Source organism: Sceloporus undulatus, chromosome 4 (genome assembly GCF_019175285.1).
Source record: "Sceloporus undulatus isolate JIND9_A2432 ecotype Alabama chromosome 4, SceUnd_v1.1, whole genome shotgun sequence".
NCBI classification, from domain to species: domain Eukaryota; kingdom Metazoa; phylum Chordata; class Lepidosauria; order Squamata; family Phrynosomatidae; genus Sceloporus; species Sceloporus undulatus.
This window is the reverse complement of record NC_056525.1, coordinates 134,483,355-134,505,126: the sequence shown is the minus strand read 5'-3', so window position 1 is coordinate 134,505,126 and position 21,772 is coordinate 134,483,355. Positions and strand designations below refer to the sequence as shown.

At 42.8% G+C, this 21,772-nt stretch overlaps 1 protein-coding gene across 1 annotated transcript in view; it reads right to left on the bottom strand.

Moving 5' to 3' along the window:
- DIAPH1 (diaphanous related formin 1) overlaps positions 1-21,140 on the bottom strand; it is a 123,730-nt gene extending 102,590 nt beyond the window's left edge. Inside the window, 1 exon segment of the mRNA XM_042461824.1 lies at positions 20,796-21,140. Coding sequence (XP_042317758.1) covers positions 20,796-20,966 — 171 coding nt within the window. The 5' untranslated portion in view covers positions 20,967-21,140.
- Positions 21,141-21,772: the final 632 nt, after the last annotated feature.

Genomic DNA, 21,772 nt, shown 5'->3' with positions numbered 1-21,772 from the left:
AACTTAAAATTTACTCTTTCCGATGATTTAAAAGAGAACTATTACAAGATGTTATTTAGATAGCATCTCACCCCACTAAGACTAGCCAAAATGTATAAAAACAAAAATGCACATTGTTGGAAATGTAATGAAACATTGCACACTTTTTTCACATGTCGTGGACATATCCACATGCAAAAAAATACTGGTCAGCAATCCACAATATAATATTAGAAATTCTGAAGCTTAATTTTACATCACATCCTGAAATGTATCTACTTAATATGTTACATATGTAAGAAGGAAAAAATATACAAAAACAAAAAAACAACAACATCCTATTGTATATGATAACAGCTGCTCGCATAGTACATGCAAGAAACTGGAATAATCAAATTATCTCTACTGCTGAAGATTGGTTATTTAAGTTAAACGATATGTTGAGTTTGGATAAACTAATAATGATGTTAAAAGACAACAAACTTTTAATTCAGAACATAAATGGACAGAAATTAATTTTATTTTGGAAACCATGATGGGGAGATTTAGCAATACAATATCTAGAAAACTGAACATTTCTGGAAAAACAAAAAAGACAGACTAAAAGAAAAATATTATGATTATTATATCAAATATAAAACAGAATAAAAAATATAGGAAGAAATTGTAAATATTTAAGAAAGAAAAAAAATGTCAATAACAAACCACTTAGATGGGAAGAGGAAGTCAACTAAATGTTTATTTGGGGTTTTTTGTTTTTGTTTTTAGATATAATAGGTTAGGTGTCATGTTTGTCTAGATGTGGGTATGTAACTCGGCCAGTAAAATTTTGTTTAAAATCTATTATACGTTACAATTGTTAAAACTGTTATAAGTTTTAAATAAAGGATTAAGCATTAAAAAAGAATTCTGGGATTTGTAGTTTTTGATGCACCAGAACTCTGTGGTAGAGAAAGCTAAAGACTTTATAAAACTACACATTCCAGGATTCCAAAGGATGTTCCAGAGAAGCCAGCTGGGAAATTACCAGTATACACAGACTGAAAAAGGTCCCAAAGGGAAGACCCAAAACTAGGCAGGTGAGGTGAACTAACTCAGGCCCGGTACAGACAGGTACACTGTGGCGATATTAGGGCTCGATAGGGCTGGGTGTCCAGACATGCCCAGCCCTAGTGATGTCACAGATGCACGCGCCTGTCCACACAGCAGGCGCCACAGCTGTGCAGCTGTGGCACTGTGTACAGATGCCTGTCAGCAGAAGCAGCATCATAGGGCTGCATTGCAGCACTCATGATGGTGCAAAAAAGAGCTCTAGGCAGCTCTTGAGTGCACACCTATTTGAGTGCGCATCTGTGCAGCCACTGCATACTCACATACTGAATTATACTGAAGAGAAGTGTCAGGCTACACACTGTTCATGTGGCCAGGCCTGTAAGTATGAACTGAACTGACAGGAAGCCGAGTGAGCATGCAACTGCCTTCCTTCTGGTCAGGGCATGAAACGGAACCATTTACTCAGCTTCTGGAAGATCACTGCTCCTGGGAAACATACAATGCTCAGAGATGTGAAGTTCCCATATAGGCTCCCCCCCCCAATGTTATGGAAATACTATATTTAAGCATGCATGATCAGACAGCGTGTATCCCATTTGAACAGGATGGGAGAGAAGTCTGAGACAATTGCTATCAGTCACTCACTTGAGTCATCTGTACTATGACTGTGGAGAGAAGGGTTAAATTCCCCGCTCAGCCAAAGAACCCACTGGTGACCATGGGATAGTCACATGCTCTCAACCTGAGATTTGCAAGGGCAAATCTCCTCTGAACAAATTTTGCCAAGAAAACCCCATGACAGCCACACATTAGGGTTACCAGAAGTCAGAAATGACTCAAAGGCACAGAACAGCAACAACATTCTGGACTATTAACTGAGATGCTATGGTCAAGATGACTGGAAATCGCTGTATTTATTTATTTATTTCCCACTTCCACCCAGCAAAATACAATACAGTATATAACTAAAGACATGGTACCATTTAAACAGTTAAGCTAAAATACATGATCACAACATATTAAAATCATCCCAACATAAAATTAAAATATACCAATTTAAAATTCATAGTTTAAAATCAACTGGACAGGCCTGCCAGAAGAGATAGTTTTTTAATACTGTTTTAAATTCAGACAACACATTTAGTTATTGAATTTCTTCCGGCAGGTCATTCCACAGTCTAAAGGCAGCTGATGAAAAGGTCCACCGTGCTACAATTGCCAGTCTAGTCTTGGACAGTTACAGTATATGTCTCCCAGAGGACCTGGGTGTACAGGATGAATTATACAAGAAGAGGCAATCCTGTAGGTAACCGGGACTCAAACCATGTAGGACTTTAATACAAGTAATAACCAATTCATACTTTTCCCAGAAACTAACTAGTAACCAGTGAAGTAATTTTAATATTGGTGTGATATGCTCCCTCCTAGATGTACCAGCAATCAACCTGACTGCTGTGATTTGAATTAATTGAAGTTTTCAAACTTAGTACAAAGTTAGCCCAAAATAGACTGCACTGAAGAAGTCCAGCCTTGATGTTACTAATGAGTGCACTACCATTGTATACAATTGTTGTTAGTATACATCCTATAATATTGTTACTGGAATACAATGTCAGAAATGGTTCCTTTAAAATGTCATGCTACTTATCATATTTTTGAAATAACTGGGGCATGGGCAAAGCATTTAGACATTTCCTTACTCGTTTTTGGAACAGTATGAGATGCAGTGGCTTAGTGGTTAAGACGCCGATTCTGACAACCGGCAGATCAGACGGTTCAAGGCCCGAGTGCTGCATGATGGGATGAGCTCCAGTCACTAGTCCCAACTTCTGCCAGCCTAGCAGTTCAAAAGCATGCAAATGCAAGTAGGTAAATAGTTAGCACTTCGGTGGGAAGGTAACAGTGTTTGGCGAAGTCATGCTGGCCACATGACCACCAGAGTAGTCCTCAGACAACACTGGCTTTTCTGCTTAGTAACAGAGATGAGCATAGCCCCCTGCAGTCAGTTATGATTAGGCATTCATGTTAAGGGTCTACCTTTACCTTTTCAGAACAGTAAAACAGCAGTACAGTGGCCATGGAAACCTAGCTCTGTAATTTGAAAGTGCAAGGCACAAGCTGAGTGATAAACACATAATGCATCAATTTCTCAGATCTTTTCGACCATTTCCCTACTACACAGCTTGAAACTGGATGAAAGTAACATTGGAAGTACAAAGTAAATAAAGTATTTCCCCACCAACACATAATTAAGTTATGGAATCAAACATTAGTTTAGTAATTATAGTACTTCTACTATATTTCTCCTGGTGAGGGAGGTTATTTTCTGCCTCAGGTGCCCAAATAATTTTGCTGGGTTAGGATATTATACATCTTGAGGTGGAGGTCACCTTTTTCTGTTACGAAAGGCGACAGAATGTTTTGAGATGATACTGGGGAATACTGAATGCAGAAAGAGTTAGAAACAAAATGCACATGATAAACTATTTTCCTTAGCAAAAATGAATCATGAACACTGGTTTCCTAAAGGCTACACAAAGATCCCTAATGAACGTATGCACCACAGTCAATGATCCAAGTTTCTAATGACATCAGATTTGGGGTGGGGGGAAAGAAAACCTTAAGCCTAACAGATGTAGTAAACCCTGAACAGTGAGGTAAATGCTATACCTCTGTGGGCCTATACACACAGGCAGGATACCATAGGCCCAGCCCTTGCTATCCCACCCAGGGTTCTGGCCCATTCCCTCCCCCCAGGCTAGGGCAGCAATGGGCAGGTGTTCCTATGCACATAAGCTGCCTTGCTATGGAACCACTACAACATGACCCTTATCTACCACTGGTGCCAGCACATTCCTTCTGAAGGGCCCCATCATGCGCTATAACAGGGCACCCCCATCCAACATCACAGGCCACAACTGGGGCCTTCAGAGGGAATGTAGAGGCAGCAGCAGGTAAGGGCACGCACACCCATGCAATCTGCTGGCTACCATGGCAGATTTTCTAGGAAACTCTGCCACAAACAGCTGGTCTTTTTAGACCACACTAAGGACCCCTTGGGCCAGGATCAGGCTGGAACTACCAAATAGGCATTTGGTGTGGCCAATCCCAGCCTGGGGCTGTTGGACTGCATCATCCATACAGGACGACGCCAGGACAAGGGGAACATGGGTTGTATCAGGAGTGTATCACTGTCCTGATACTATATGACTGTTTGGTTTAGTTCTAACCTCAGATAAAAATTTACACTATTCCAGAACACGCCTTCTGATGTTGGATTCCACTCTGAATTCAAAGGGTCCAATTCAAAATTTACCTCCATTTCAGCAAAAGCATAGTTTCCTATTCTATCCAAATTCATAACAGTTTGTTTCACTCCAATTCAAAATTGTAAGCCACTCTATGAACATTGTTTGTAATGCTGGTGTTGAAGGCAAGCATAAAGCACACTACTATCTCAGTTTTTTCTATTTAATATAAAGAAGTTTCTAAAAAAAAGTTTCCAATTCTACATTTTGATTTTATTGCCATGGACTTTCAAAAAGAGATTTACACAGGCTGAAACAACCTAACCTATTCTTTCTCAATATTAGCATGTTTCTGAGTTTGTTTCTATATATAATGCAACTTTTTAATGTTTACCAAAAAAATAAAATAGTAATACTGCATCACGGAGTGATTGGGGCCCGAAACACATAGGCAAGATAGAGAGGCTTCCAGATGCTTTGGGGGTGGGGCGTGAACATGGCAATGCCACCAGAGTGACCAGAAACCGGCCTGATGCCAACTAAGGTGGCTTGAGGCTGCCGGTAAAAGGAGCACACACATACACAAAAAAAAACCTCCTCGGTGGCAGCCCATTTGGGACCGCAGCATAGTTGCCAGCCTCAGGACCTGCACCCATCAGGGGGCAATCGGGGTGGAGCAACCTCCGGCTGCTCCAAGCTGCCCATCTGCTTTGTCCCTACTTACGCCCTGCCACATGTTGCTTTTACAACAGCTGTCTAGTTATTTCTCCAACTCGTCCTGTCCACTCCTACCATATTCTACAAGCCAACAAAACCCTATAGCTCTAGTTCTGGAGCACAGCCTCATCCCATCTATCTCCTCTGCCTCCAACAACCATGAACTGACCTCCGAGATCTAACTGAGCACAAAACAGCTGAAAAGACACAAAAGGCAATTATCGCATGTGCCAAAAGAAAGGCCCAACTCACCCACCCCCTCACACTGCTTCTTTTGCCAACAATCCCTAGGCAGCTCTTTTCCCCAGATCGACCACAGTTAGTCATGTCTGAAGACACAGCTGCTGCATGTTGGAGAAAGGAATATGTTTCCAAACAGTGCAAGTTCATCAGTATCATGAACAGACCGTCATTTGATCAAATGTGTAAAGGAAGAAGCTTCATTTGCAAGGGCCTGACAAAACATTTGCTCTTCACATGCCTGCCTTACTATCAGAAGTGGCATGTAAGTGGGGACAGATGAACACTCTCCTCCCCACCTTCTCTCCAAAAGCACTCCATCACTCCACACTTTTAGTCCCAGGGAACTCCAATACAATAAAGCAAGATGCACGTAACTGAACAAAGCTGCATGGGGAAGCAAAGTGGGATCTAGTAGTGTTAGTAGCCATATGGCAGCTAAAAAGGTCAATGCAATTCAGGCTGCATCAACAGCAATACAGTGTCCTGACTGAAGGAAAAAAATGTTGTTGTTGTGTGCCTTCAAATCATTCTGACATATATTGACTCTAAGGTGATGAACTTAGCATGGGGCTTTCTTGACAAGTTTCTTTAGAGGAGATTTGCCATTGCCATCCGCTAAGGCTGAGAGAATGTGACCTGGAGGGAAGAAATAGTACCACACTATTCTGCTTTATTGAGAACTCGCATAGAATGCCATGTTCAGTTAAGAGTACCACGATTCAAGGAGGATATTGACAAGCTAGAAAGTGTCAAGAGGAGGGAGAACAAGATGATCAAAATTCTGGAAACTAAATCCTGTAAGAAAGGGCTTAGGGAGCTGACTATATTTAGCATGAAGATCATGCAATTCTTCTTTCTCTGAGGCTTGGACCATGGCAGATGGACTGGAGGGAGGGCTCTGCTTCTTAAAATTGTTTAGAGAATTCCTAAATAACAGGAAGAATTTATTAACTTTAAGAACCATTCAACAGTGGAATACCTTGCCTCAGAAGGTAGTGGACTTTGGAGGTCTTTCTAAACAAATATTGGACAGGTATCTCACAGGAGTACTGTAGTTGTGTAGCCTTTCATGGAAGAGGCTGGATTAGATGGCCTTTTTGGTCCCTTCCAACTCTGATTCTATGAGACAGACATGTAAACAAATGACAAGTCTCCAGTATGCCTACTGATACCCCAAGAAACACCATGAATGAATGGTGAGAAAGGGTATCTATAACTCTGAGCCATCAGAGTGAACTGTAAAATCTGTGTAAGAGTAAGTACTGAAAGGTTGTTTGCAGACTGTTTGCAGAAGGATGTTCAGCCACAAGATCTGTTGCACCAATCATGTGTTGTTTTGTTCATCTGAGGGTACAATCTGCAGACAGATTCCTTGCAGATATAGCAATATTCTAGACCTGCCTAGACTCAAATGCTTTGAGGCAGTGCAAACTGGGTTGGGGCTGGTCACTCAGAGGCAGACATCCAGCCTCAAAGGAAACCTCTCCTTTGAATATCATCAGGTGTAAAACAGGCTTTTCCTTCCTTTTGAAAGTCTGGCTCCAGCATAATTAAAGTATATTTAAGGAAAGTGTGATCATATCACAAGCCTCTAATAAAGGCCCCAGTATATTGTATGCAAGGTTTAATTTTAGCAGTATCTCTTGACAGCACCTCAGTATGACAGGAATCTAATATAATGTACAGTATGTAAATACTAGTTGTGAATTAGGCCTAGTATATTTACATTAAGATGTTTGCTGATGCTGAAAATATTTTCAGTTCTCAGTGTGCTGTAAAATATTACTGTATTATGACAACACACAGCAATCTAGTTACAGCTGTTAAGACACTCACAGACACAAAATCTGGTATGTGACACTATGGGGAGTCACCCTGCTGATTATAGTATCACATGTTTTTATTGAAGTGAATAATAAAGGACTAACCAATTATTAATAGAAAAGCTTCAGCAGCTGAAATGAATGAAGTACATAACTGTGGTAATACAACTTTCTACTACAGAGGTATAAAGCCCCTCATACCATATTTTGTCGCAGTTCTGATTGATGATTACTCTGGCCATGTACAGGAGCAAAAGTCCACCTTGCATCCACCCAACTGAGAGCCTTTCCTCCATTCAGACTGATACTGCACCATGCTTCATATCTGAAACTAAGGCCCCATACAAACAGGCCAAAATAAAGCTGCTTTGGGACACCTTGGAAGTTTGCTGTTTAAATGTTGCATGTGTCCTAAGAGTCCTGAAGATGTGCCAAAGCCACAATCCAATCCTAAGGATTGGAGCACAGCATTGGTGCAGCTTCCAGACTCTTAGGACGCATGCAACATTTAAACAGCAAACTTCCAAAATGACCCAAAGCAGCTTTATTTCGGAAGTCTGTATGGGGCCAGCAGGGACGTAGTCAGGATTTTGAGAAGGGGGGTCCAGACTAAGTGCCACCATTATAATGGGGCTTGGGTGCGGCGGCGCAGCAGCACATACCATTCATTTTATCTAACGGAAGGGGGGGCGGACCCCAAGAACCCCCCCCTTGGCTACGTCCCTGGGGCCAGAGACACCCTTCATTTCTGTTTCCAAGATCTTAGCTGGCTTCCCCATTGACTGCAATGGGAAAAAAATTAAACACATGAAATAACTTCCAAATTTCAGAGACATAGGGGTTTCTGGAGTTTTTTTGCTGGGTGATGTTGTCTGCAGTTTGATAGATAATGTGCACAAGCCTAACATGCCATTTAGAAGCACTCCTAGTTCTTTCAAACTTTCAGGAGGACAGATGCAGGACTTGTGATGAACAAAAATAACACTAGAGGCTTGTTTGGTTAGCTTTCTGTTAAACTGGCACCAAAGTGTAAAGCAGACTAAGACAGCAATCTTATGTGGGTACATCCAGCATTCTAAGCAAGCACTAATTCCCAATGCCAAACCCCTACCCAGGTCCTGGCGTAAGTGGAGGGCAGACACAGAACAATGCATTCAGGTAACTTCAACAGTAATAGCCACTGTTGTATGATTAGAGAAAGAATACTATAAGAGAGAGGAGACTACAAGAGAGAGGAGAGGTAGAAAGAAGGTACACTGTGACCAGGCTCAGTTCTTAAATCCTTGCAGAACCCTCACTTCAACCTCATAATTGAGACGCTGCACTGAATGAGAAGCCAATGTTCAGAGGTCATCCTGGCCTAACAGAGGGAGGTAAAGGTAGCACTGACAATATGCAAATCTGAGATTCAATGTGACAATCACTGAGCTCTGCTTCATACACCTGGCACAAGGCATAAGAAATAAACAGCTTGAAACATCTTTGCCAGGCACAGTCACCTGATCAGGAAAGAAGCATTGTGCTGGAGCAACCAAGTGTTCCAGGACGCATTGCTGAGATACCACACTGAAAGAAGAATGGATTTCAATGGAAAATCAAAACAGAGAAGAAGAAGGAAGCAACAGTAATGTGATGGCAACAGTCACTTGAGAATGTTCTGGGTGGGGTATCCCAATGAAGGTAGACTGACTCCAAAAACAGCTCCTGCCTTACCAACTGAAGTACCAAGTAGGTGCAGCAATGTTACATTGTTCTGAAATCTAGGTCAGGACTTGTGAAGAAGCACTAGCAAAATGGAATGTTTGGCGTATCCAACCAGGGACAGGCCCCCAAAAAAGGTGGGGGCCTGCCTGATCAGCAGATATAAATGGAGGAGGAGCTGTTAAGAGCCAGAGCTGAGTGTGTCAAGCCTGATGAAGCAGGAGGCTGTTTTAAAACAGCCAGGAGGTGCAGTTATGAACAAGGGTTCAGCCTGGATGGGATTCAGACTCCCAGATCAGGGGAAATCATTTTAAAAGGACAGGAGAAGCCCAGTGTTATTAAAGGAATGTGTTCTGTGTGAACCAAATCAAAGAGGGAACTTAAACATAGGCCTGTTACAGACTGCCAAAATAAAGCTGCGTCGGGTCTCTTTGGAGGTATGCTATTTAAATGATGCATGGGTCCTAAGAGTCTGGAGGTCGTGCCGAAGCCACACTCCATTCCTAAGCACTGGAGTGCAGCTTTGGTGCAGCTTCCAGATTCTTAGGATGCATGCATCATTTAAACAGCATACCTCCAAAGAGACCCAAAGCAGCTTTACTTTGGCAGTCTGTAACAGGCCATAGTAAATTTGTAACAACTGAAGTATTACGTATACTGTACTGTAACAACAAGCTTGAGAACTCAGAAAAATACTATGCTATGTTCTGCGTGTAAATAAAAGTTATTTTCTTTATGTTCACCCAGGAGTGGCCTGAAGTGATTTATAGATAACATCAAACATGCTATCAAAAATAATAAGAACAATTAATAACAAAGACACTTACTGTTTATACTCATGTATAAGTCTAGAAATTTTAGTCAAAAAATTGACCCCAAAAACCTAGGTCAACTTATCTATGGGTCAATGTAAACACTACACTTTAACTCTTATTAAAAAGGGAACCATCCCCAATGAAAGACAAGAGTGCAATCTGTCCTGGAAGAACTGACCTCTATCTACTCTCTTCCATCCAGCCTTTAGTGTGAAACAAAACAGTTATGCCTGCCATAATTTTTTAGGTTCTTTGGCATTGTTTTCCTTTGCTTTATTCTTTAGATCCTTTGTTGCAAGTCTCTTAAGTTTTGCCGTCGACATTTCCAAGGGTCATATGAAAGCCATAATTTTGCCCCCTAAAGCTGCCCTCGACTTATACATGAAGCCGACTTATATTGAGTATATACGGTAAGTTAGTGAGAGGACCAAGGGTCAGGAAGATAGTTCTGAAGGAAAAGAAGCCTCAAACTATTTAGGACCAGGCAGGAGAAGAATCCTCTGGATCCCGGTGGCGTAACCTAGTCTGGACCCAGTGTATTAGGATCCAAGAAGTATAAGAGATCCAGCAGTGTTGCAATGTCATAGGACTCTACCCTGACAGCCATAGTCCTAACTGGCTGCCTGAGGAGTCTGGATGGGTGGGTCAGAATGCGTTCTGTTCCCAGTAGTGTTGGGGCAGGAAAATGTGGCACTTTCCCCCACCAGCATGCTTTTCCAGAGATGCAACAGCATCTTCCACTATTGGGTTGCCAGCATCTACACCTTATCCTGGCACAACAGTTTTAATCATGCCGTTACGTTTCCTGCCCCAGCCATCTCATAAATATCTTGCACCTCTAGCAAAAGTGTGTTGGCTAAAACAGGAGCCTCAACCCTAAGAAAGCTGTCCTTCGCTTGCCCCAGAACCTTGATTTAAAAAGACACTGTCAACCTTCAGGATCTTTTTGGCTTTTAAGAGTAGCTGAGAATTGGACAATATTAGCTAGACTTTCAAGAATCTGGTATGTGTAACTCTACCAAGCCACCAATCCTTTATCAAGAGTGCTATGAAATGCCCACATTTGTTTGTACCGAAAGAGCTTGTTGTCTTTCAGGCAGCAAATTGTGGGAGATATTCTACAACCTTCTGCCATGGGTCTATTGCATCTGGCAAAATTGTCATAGTAAGTACTGATTATACAGCACTTCCCTTTGCTAAATGGCTTATGCAGTGCCAGGAAGTGTGTGTTACAATTTGAGGAATGGCAAGTGTTAATAACATAATGGTCACTGTCAGTTGGGCCTAAATACTCTAAAGATACAAGATCCCATTTGATCTTGGAAGCTAAGTGGGTTCAGCCCTGGTTAGTACTTGGATGGGAGACTGTAAATGAATACCAGATGCTTTAGGCTGTATTTTGGAAAAAAGAAATGACAAAAACAACTTCTGACTATTCCTTGCCTAGGAAAACCCTATGGAATTCATGGGGTGACCATAAGTTGATAGGTGCATGCGCGCTTGCACACACAAAGTCAATACTTTCAGCATTTATTTTTCCTCGCTACAGTACCACTTCCAACTGTATGAACTGTACATCTGAATTATGGACAACACTTTACAACTTTGATCATACAACTTTGATCATACAGGCTATTATCCACAAACATTCGTGCTTTAATTAGTCTTCAAGGCACAACCAGATTTTTTTGTTGGAAGAAACTTTGGAAATTATAACATATGAAATGAAGTGGATGTTTGAGAAAGGAGATTTGGGTTCCAATCACTGTTGAGGCTCAGCGCTTGGAGGGGAATCATCTGCCCTCCCTCTGTTCAATGTATAGAACAGGACTATTGTGAGCATGAAATGGAAATAGCCTCTCATAAGCTATCCTGAATGAAAATGCAAGTAGACGATTAGGTACAATTAAATAATTACAATAATGCCAAAAGCAATGCTAGTGCTTAGCTTTCCTCCCCTTCATTATTCAAAATCAATGTCAGTGGGGGTTTTTCCATGTTCTCTCTCTGTTTATTAATAGACACAAGTATCAGAGAACAGAAACTTCAAAAGACCAATTTCTACACTCTTAAAATAATGTAGATTTAAAATATGCAAGACAAGCGCAGATTTTATCTAATCGATAACTAAAGCTTTCACAGATAACGCGTATCTTGATGGGTTGTCAATACACAGCTATTTTGACCATTCTGAAATGGTTCCAAACATTATCTCTCGCCTTCAGTAATGGTATCTTGAAATCTAACCAACCTAAGAGGTACTCTGTTGTTAACCACCATCAATCAGACTTCGACTTATGGCAACGCCATGAGTCACGCTATCATCACAGACTCAGGTCCATGGCTTCCTTGGTTGTGTGTATCCATCCATAAAGTGATGTTCCCCCTCTCCTACTGCATTCTACCTTTCCAAGCATTATTGTCTTTTTTAATGTCTTCTCATGATATGTCCAAAGTATAACAGTCTCAGTTTAATCATCTTGGCTTCTTGGAAAAGTTCAGGCTTGATTTACTCTAGGGCCTATTTATTTATTTTTCTAGCTGTAAATGATATCCACATAACTCTTTCCCATCACCAGTTCACCACATTTCAAATCAGTTGATTTTCGGCCTACTTCACTGTCCAGCTTTCATAACCATACAGAATAACTGGAAGCACAAAGGCATGGACAATTCTAACTTCAATATTCAATTATATCTCTTGATAGTTCAGTCTAGTTCCTTCATAGCTGCCTTCCAAATCCTAATCTTCTTCTGATTTCTTGGCTGCAGTTTCCATTCTGATTAATGATGGAGCCAAGGTATGGAACAACTCCCTAAAGTTAAGTAGTCATTATTTCCGTTTTCTTAATGTCCAGCTATAAACCTGATTTTGCACTTTATTCCTTGATTTTCTGCAGTAATCATTTCAAGTCTTTGCTATTTTGTGCTAGTAGCGTGGTGCCATCCATTTATTTTAAACTGTTGGTGTTCCTTCCTCCAATTTTCACACCTCCTTCTTCTGATTCTAATCCTGCTTTATGCCAGCCACAGATGCTGGCTAAACATCAGGAATAAACTCTTCTAGAACATGTTCACATAGCCCAAAAAACCCACAAAAAATTATGAATGCTGGCCATGAAAGCCTTCAACTTCACAATAGGGCTTACTTTTTTTATGAAGTGCATGACAATACTTACTCCTATTAAGTAACAAGAACCTCTAGGTCCTTACTTAAACAATTCATTGCACACTGGTCTCATTATACAAAGAAAATTAAATAAATTCTTTTTCCTCTGCAATCTGTGAATTTCAGATGTGAGCCTGAACATCTGCACATTAACAACACATATTAGCAGACATTTTATAGTTGCTTCCCTGTAGAAGACAAGGGAAAGTACCACCGGAAGTTAACACAGTCTCGGTTAGGAGAACTATAAAAAGCTTAAAATTGACTCAAGAATCAGGCAAAGAGGTATCATGTTAAGTACCAGTATTTCAGCCAAACTTTTAACTGTGTTGTAGCCAAGACCAAGGCTTGTCAGGTATATTATATTTATTTTTAATTATTAAGAGCAAAATGAAGAACAGAATCTGGGAGAGCATTCATTGTAAGATCTCTTTTAAAATTTCTTTCAGCATTCATCTGAAACAAATACTGTACATGAAAACTGATTACACCCACAGAACTCAAGGCTGTTTATCATACAGGACTTGTATTGGCAGAAAGCCTTTCTACCACAGAATGAAAACTGCCACTGAGTTTGGTATATCACACACACACACCATGCAACTAACTCAAGACAAATAATTTATATGCCACTTTTCAAAGAAAATAACCCAACAGCACAACTGAAGAACAATAAAACAATATTCATTATCAGTAGAGCAGTTCATTAATAATAATTTCATCTAATATTCAGACTCAAAAACCAGGCCAACCAAAATACATTCAATACAACAAAAGAATATCTCTTCTCAATCAAAAGTGCACCAAAATAAAAGGTTCTTAAAAGCCTGTTTAAAAACTGACAGAAGGAACTAAAATCTTTCGAGTGGAAAGGATTTTAATTAATAAAGAGCCACAGTTTAAAAGGCCTGTCCCTTGTGTCTACCAATCCAGCTGACACAAACTACAGCGGAGCCTCTGACTCTAACCTTAATCCTTGTGCAGTTTTACTGGCCCAGGTACTTCTTCCAGCAACATGATCCCAAGCCATTCAGAGCTTCAGAGGCCTGTATATAGACTCCGAACTGAGCTTGGAAGTCAACAGGCAGCAATACAGCTGGCACAGAACAAGTTTTGTTGTTGTTTACTGTCCTCAAGTCAACCTTGAGACATGGTGACCCTGTGGATGAGACGTCTCCTGTCCTCCACTGCTCTGCTCAGATCTTACAAGCTCAGGCCTCTCTGACTGAGTCAATCCGTCTGGCATGTGGTCTCCCTCTCTTTCTGCTTCCCTCTGCCTTCATGAACATTATTGTTTTTTTCTAATGACTCATGCTTTCTCATGATGTGGCCAAAATACAACAGTCTCAATTTAGTCATCCTGGCTTTCAATGATAGTTTGGATTCATCTGTTCATCCACAGTATCCTCAACACACTTCTCCAACACCAAATCCCAAAAGAGTTTAATTTCTCTCTGCTAGCCTTCTTCACTATCCATCTCTTATGGATATCCATACATAGTAATGGAGAATACAATGGCTTGGCCTATCCTCACTTTAGTGTTCAAAGTTATATCTTTGCTCTTTAGGATACCCAATCCTAGCCTTCTTCTAATTTCTTTATTGATAACAGTAAATTTGACTGCATAGACTATGAAAAACTATGGAATGCTTCCAAATAAATGGGAGTACCACCACATATGATCATCCTGATGGGTAATCTCTATTCAGGGCAAGAGGCTGCCATCAGAACTGAATATGTAGAATCAGAATGGTTACAAATCAGAAAAGGGATCAGGCAAAGCTGCATACTATCACCCTATATTCAAACTGTATGCAAAAATCATCATATGCAAAACAGGCTTAGATTCAGGCACCAGAGAAGTGAAGATCAGAGATAGGAACATTAACAACCTATGATACACAGATGACACAACACTATTAGCAATAAGTTTAACACAACAGGTATAACACAACTCAAATGCTTTACTTCCACCAGCATTCAGCTCTCCAGTGTTCTACACTAGCTGAAGTTTCAAAAGGAGAGAGAAAGCTCTTGTGCTGAACTCAAGGTTCTCTCAGAACTACAGCCTCCCCATCCATCCTCAGCTTACCATTGTAGATCTGAGCATCCGTGGATAGCAAGCCTCATTGGCTCTAATATTGGTGCATGCATGCCACCGCAGCAGTGCAGCCTTGCACACATGTACTGTCTTTAAAACTACAGGACTTGGACCTGCGATTTTGGCATCCGTGCAAGGGGTCCAAAACAGAAGCCTCCCCGGCCCCCGGATACTAAGGGACAATTGTACAGGCCATTCTCAAGGGTTTCACTCACCTCAAATTCTTATTTTGAAAACAACTATATCCCTTCTCCTGTGTCTTTTTGATCAGAGTATGGGAAAGGAAAGTTATGCTACTATGTTAGACCAAATATAGATGATTAGAGAAGTCACTGGAAGAAAAGACTAAAAAAGGTAAAACCTGTTTTGTTTGTTCAATGGAGGCAGTGAGTGACTTTCAAAAATAGCCTCTCCTTTGCCATGTTTTTTTTCCCTCCAGGCCAAACTATGGTGAAGTTAAGTTATCAACATTTTTACAAATGCAAACAAAAAGACGGAGGCCAGAAAGAGATCAAGCCTAGGAAACTAAAAAGCAGAGGGGAGTACCTTAGCTTACAGTCCTAATGAATCCATCACTAGAACCTAATTTATACACATATAAACATGTTTTCCCCAATGTAATATTCTGAGTACAAAGTGTAAACTGATTCAACATCAGTCACTAGACAAATTTTCTCCCAAATTATAGTAAGATCCTATATGCATGGGAGCAAGCAATCTTTTTCATATTGCAACCAAGTTCCTTCAGGTCATCTTTTACAACCCACATGCTAACAATGGCCAGGTCCACAGCTACCAAACATATGTTCCCTCGCTCTCTGAAGATCATCACTACTCCACATGATTTTTCTCTGCCTCTTGCAATGATCCAGAGGGAGGAAGAGTGTGAGTTTAGTGATGATCTGCTGTTAAAATCATCATTCCTCCTCCCTCTGAAGGCCATCACTAGTTCTGTCTCCAGCATACCCCCACCTCTCTCCCCTATCTTCACATACTCAGCTCTCTTCTCTCTCACTCATCACCAAGAAGAAAAGTTTACAAAGTACAGATCAGTCAGTTCCATGCTTTCAAAGCACTCTTCACTTCCTGCTAAAGCAATGAAGGGGCTGTCTCCTTCCCACCTGGGCTGGCATAATTATTTATTGAATGTATATTCCAAGATGAGATTCCTTTTGAGAGCATAAATTCACCTCAATCCTCACTTTCAAATCACATCCAAATAGACCACAGCCCCATCCCTACCTACACCCTTTAACATTAAAAAAAGTTTTCAAAATTAGAAATTGACTTCTTTCCCCCTCTGGGTTTGAGAGAAGTTGTAGTTTGGAATTCTGGTTGTGTGCAGCCCTTAGGGCAGTGGTCCCCAAACTGTGCTCTTTAAGGGATTTTGGATTTCAGCTCCCAGAATCCCAGACTAATGGGCAACATGGCTGAGGCTTCTGGGAGCTGAAGTCCAAAATCTCTTAAAGGGTATAGTTTGCCTTAGATGGTCCCAGGAGAAAAAAAAAAGGGGGGGGGGCTCCTAGAACCAGTGATCCATTTCCCATCCTTGCCCTCAAGAAACATTTTGCAATGTATAAGCAAGAACTTGGAGCAAGAAGTCAGTTGTTGCTATGTACCTTCAAGTTGTTTCTGACTTATGGTGACCCCAAGACAAATCTATCACAGTGTTTTCTTGGCAAGATTTGTTCAGAGGAGTTTACCACTGCCCTCCTCTAAGATTGAGTGGGACTTCCGCAAGATCACCCAGTGGGGTATCCATAGTCAGATGGGGTTTGAATGCATCTCTTCTAGAGTCCAGAACTCAGACCACTACATCACACTGGTTCTACAAGATGTAAAACGAGGCAAAGGTAAATTGTCTCAAAAGGCATAACTTGGGGCAAAATACAGACAATTTTCGGGCATGCTTCCCATTTCAGTAGCACAGTTATTTCTTAGCATATTCCCCATTTCAAGGTTCATTTTCAAATAAAGCAGCAGTTTATTGTAGGCTGCTGGGGAACTGAGAATCAGTTCACAGTATACACTGAAACAGTTTCAGTCTATTACTCCATGTTTAATTATCATGTTTTCAAATGTGTTAAGGCAAATTACTGCTTGTGCTACATCAAACAAAAACACAATGTCACCCTGGCTGCAGAGATCTATAGGATCTAGCCTATACTGCACTGTGCATAGCTCACCCGATACCGATGACTACAGCTTGCACACTTTTAGATGAACTGATAATCCTTGAGCAAATTTCAAGCACACTTCTGAATTTTTCTAAGATTTTGATCTTTGTCTCTGACAGTTAATCTATTTCTGACAGTTCTGGAATTATCATTTAAACTTCACTTCTGTTTTCTTTTCTTATACTAGCCAGTTTGTTTAGATGTCAGAGTGGCCCTAGCCATACAGATATAGTCTGGTCTGTGTGCCATAATTTCAATAGTTCTGAAGCCACAAAGGGCTTTTGAAGCTTTAAGCTGTACAATTGGCTGCTTACGGGCAACAGAGAAAACCTGGATTGTGTATTCCAAGATCCACAAGAAAGCCACAGAGGCATTACCCAGACATTACATACTCTCAAATGATAGTGTGGTACAGGCTAGTTGACAGTTTTTTAAGTCACAACACATCCACTGACCAAAAAGCAGGATACTGAACACTGGTTATTGCCTTGCTGAACTGAATATAGTTACCCCATGTCTCTTGACTTCTCTCCCCCAAGGGATCAAATCTATTAATTGCAACGTGAATTATACCAAGACAGAACAGGTTTGTTTGTTTTTAAAAATGCCCTCAAGTCAACTTGTGGCAACTCTGTCATTCAAGATTTATCCAGATGAGATTTGCTACTGCCTTCCTCCAAGAACCAGAGAGTGCAATTTGCCCACAGTAACCCAGATGGTTTCCAGGGCCAAGTAGGGATTTGAACCCTGGTCTCCCAGAGTTCTAGTCCAACATTCAAAGCACAACACCATGCTGGCTAGAGAACAAGTGAACAGTTTACACAAAACATTGTACTGTACAATTCTGTATAATTATAGCGAGACAGTAGGAATCAGCCCATTGAGGGGTAGAACCATGAAAAAGGCTCTGTCACCAAAAGCAAAGGAGTCAAAAGCCATTTGCCTGAGATCTGCTAAACTACAGGATATAATAACGGGGGAGCCTATAGCCTGTCACAGTGAAAGCAGAGAAAGATATGGGGGGTGGGATGAAAGCAGCTCTATGATCAGATTACCTGCAAAAAGTTGAACGCAAGGTGGTAGGACCAGGATGCTTCCAGATGACTCCTAGCACTAACAAAGGATTGCCCTTCCACTGCACTTTCCACACTATCAGGGAGAAAACACAGCACTCTCTATGAACATAGACCCCACTGGGATCCAATACCAGTAAACATCAGGGTACACAGCGTAAGCATGGGAAAAGATTGCAAACAGGTGACAATACTGTATGGATCCACCCAGGTAAAATGTGAGTGAATGAGCTACAGAAATCCCACAATAAATGCCTTGTCTTTAAGCAGCCCAGTCAGCTACTGGTATTGGGAGAGGGATTAGGACCTTTCCCTCCCTTCCTAGAAGATGTCTGTTTGAAAGCAGGGGAAATACCAGCTCATCGGTTCTTTCGAGCTTTAAAGAGGTCTGATGAACTGCTTCCGCTCCATAGCCTACTTTGGCTCATAAGATAAACCTAAGGTATTGTACTGCGCTGCTGGAGAGACCAGAACTCGCAAAGTGTGCTATAAACAAAATAAAAACAAAGATGGCAAGATAAACAGCAATCCCCGAGGCCACATGATTCTTTAACATCGATACTGGGATTTTTAGAGAGAAGTTGTGAAAAGAGAAGTAGTATAGAGAAGTAAGCAGAGTTGTGATCTATCACTAGTCAAGCTTGTGTCTCATGGAGCTCCAACTTAAGAGTTCATTTGAAGAGTATCTATTAAGTAAGTGCTTCTTGTTACTGTTAGACACATTAGTCATGGAAGAAAGGGGAACTTTATAAATCAGTTACCTCTCTTCTAAACAAATACAAAAACTAACCCTGCACAATAAGTATGATTTGACAGGCTCCCCATTCACTACTACGGAGTATGAGCTCAAAGCCACTGGCAAGGACTGAACAACTGGTACTTTTATAGCAAGTGACTGCTGTTCATAATGATTCCAGTTTGCTGTACCCCTCCATTCAGTGCCCACATCCTTTAAGATTCAGATATTAAGAGCTGAGGAAATGTGAGACTCAGAGAGGAACATACCACCTCCTTAACATGCGTTCACATACTTCTCAGGGAAAATGTAAGGGAGGGCAAGAGGCTGAATGAGGCCAGCCCTGTCCAGGCTCAAGTGCCAGGAGCCAGAGGGCTCTTCCATGGCCTGGCAGGGGACTGCCGAAGAGCACAGCTGGCCCCCTCTGCATGTAAATGGCACACGCTGCCCTAAAGACAGCTAAGCAGTCACAGAATCATAGAGTTGGAGGAGACCCCAAGGGCCACCCAGTCCACCCCCTTTTGCCATGCAGGAACTCTCAATCAACGCACACACACCTGACAGTTGGCCACCCAGCCTCTGTTTAAAGGCCTCCGAAGGAGGAGACTCCACCACGTTCCAAGGAAGTGTGTTCAATTGGGTCCCAGTGTTGCCCTAGTTAGCACTGGGATGGGAGCCCACCAGGCGCTGTAGGCTGTATTTCATGTACATGATCTTGGAGGCTAAGCAGGGACCACCAACAAATACCAGCGGAGCTGACGAAGCGCTGAGAGTCTTATGGCCTAAATCCAACTGTTAGCCTTAAGTGATGTAAAGCCTGTACTGCAGGGACTTGGTAAGTCAACATTTCAATGATCAATTGGTTCACTGGGACTAACCAAGGGATCTAGGCTCTGGTCACCAGAGAATACCAGGTGCTGAAAGCTATATTTCAGAGGAAGGAATGGGCAAAAGCCACCTCTTGGATATCCCTGAAGCAAATGACAGCAGCCCTTGCCCACAGAGAAGCCATGCCTGCCCCCAGGGAGAAAAGAATGGTCTCTCCATGGGCAAGGAGGGCTTCACTTGGCTTAGTGGGTCCCAGGCCACAGGAGTCAGAGGGACCTCAGCACCAGGCTGCCCTCAAGAGACCCTGAAGGAAGGAGGGAAGGGAGGAAGGAGGGAAGGAAGGAAGGAAGGAAATGAAAGGAGAGAAGGAGGGAGGGAGAGGGAGGGAGAGAAAGAAAGAAGGCTGGAGGGAGGGAAGGAAAGAAGGAAGGAAAGAAGGAAAGAAGAAAAGAAGGGAAGGGAAGGAGGGAGAGAGAGAGAGAAAGAAGGCTGGAGGGAAGAGGGAGGAAAGGAAAGAAGGACAGAAGAAATAAGGGAACAGAAAGACTGGATGGAGGAGAGGAAGAGAGAAGCAATAGAGGCTGGAGGGAGGAGGGCGGGAAGAAAAGCAGGAAGGAAATACAAAACGCAGAGAACGTAAGAAGGAGGGAGAGAGAGCGAGCGAGAAGGCTGAAAGGGAGGGAAGAAAAGAAGGAAGGAAGGAAGGAAGGAAGGAAGGAAGAAAAGAAGGTAAGAAGGAGGGAGAGAGAGCGAGAAGGCTGGAGGGAGGAGGGAGGGAAGAAAAGAAGGAAGGAAGGAAGGAAGGAAGGAAGGAAAGAAAGAGGGCGGAAAGGAAAGAAGAAGGGAACGAAGGAAGGAAAGAAGGAGGGAGAGAGAGAGAAAGAGTGAAGGAGGGAGGGAGGCAGGCGAAGGGAATGGTCCCGTCTGAGGGAAACTCGGCCAGGTTCCTCCGTCTGAGCCCTTGCCGGCGGAGCAGACGAGGAGCCCGTGTGGCCCGATGACCCGGGAGGGAGGAACCCTGGAGCTGCCTCCTCCGGGGCTTCCCCCTCCCCCTGAGGGGCTTCCCCCCTCCTCCTCGGGGCAGGTGTGCTTCCCCCGCCCCCTCGGCTGGCTCTAGTCGTCAACACTCACAAACTTCCGGGGTTTCCCTCCTCCTCCTCCTGGATCTGCCCCGACCCCTGCGGCGGCGCCGGCTGCGGGGGTCTCCTCGGGGCTCTTGCCCTTCTTCCTCTCGCGGCCGGCTCCGCGCGTGGAACCACCACCACCACCACCGCCGCCGCGTCCTCCTCCTCCGCCCTCCATGGCTCCGCTCTCAGCCAGGCCCCGGCGGCGCCCACTGACTGGAAAGGGACGCTTCCAATCCTCCTCTCACTTCATCCGCCTCGCGCCCCGCCGCCAACGGCCGCCTTCCTCGCGCTTGCGCCTCCGTCCTGCCGCTGCCTCAAACTGCCCCAATCAATCCACGCCCGCCCAGGAACGGAGGCCACGCCCACACCCACGCCGGAGGCCACGCCCACCGCTCTGACGTCACCACACGCAAGGGGGCGCGCTCCGGAGAACCCCGCTCTAGCGCCTGCTGCTGAGTCTGTGGAAGGCTTCTATAGAGCTAGTAACATAGAGAACCCTCCCCGTCGTCGCCAGAGCGAGCTTCCTGGTTCCTTTTCCCACCATTACTCCAATGACTATAATGTTGGGGGGAAACATAAATCTAAGCTACATGTGAAACTGCCTTCCTCAAACTATTATGCTCCGGTGGTGCAGTGGTTAAATGCCTGTACTGCAGCCACTCTCTAAACCTCAAAGTTGTGAGTTCGATCCCAGCCAGGGGCTCAGAGTCGACTCAGCCCTGCATCCCTCAAATGAATACTCTGCTTGTTGGGGGCCATTAGCTTACACTTTGTAAACTGAATAACAGCCAAACAATGATGCCTTTATGGGGCCAACCAAGATGCACAATGACATGCTGCAAGCTTTCAGAGTCACACTGGCTTCCTCTTCATCAGACAAACATGAGGAAAGAAATGGAAGATGTTAGTCATAGGCCTGCATCTTCTGTTTCTGGTCTTGGCTTAGAGAGTGCTGAAGTGCACTGAGAAACAGCATAGAGA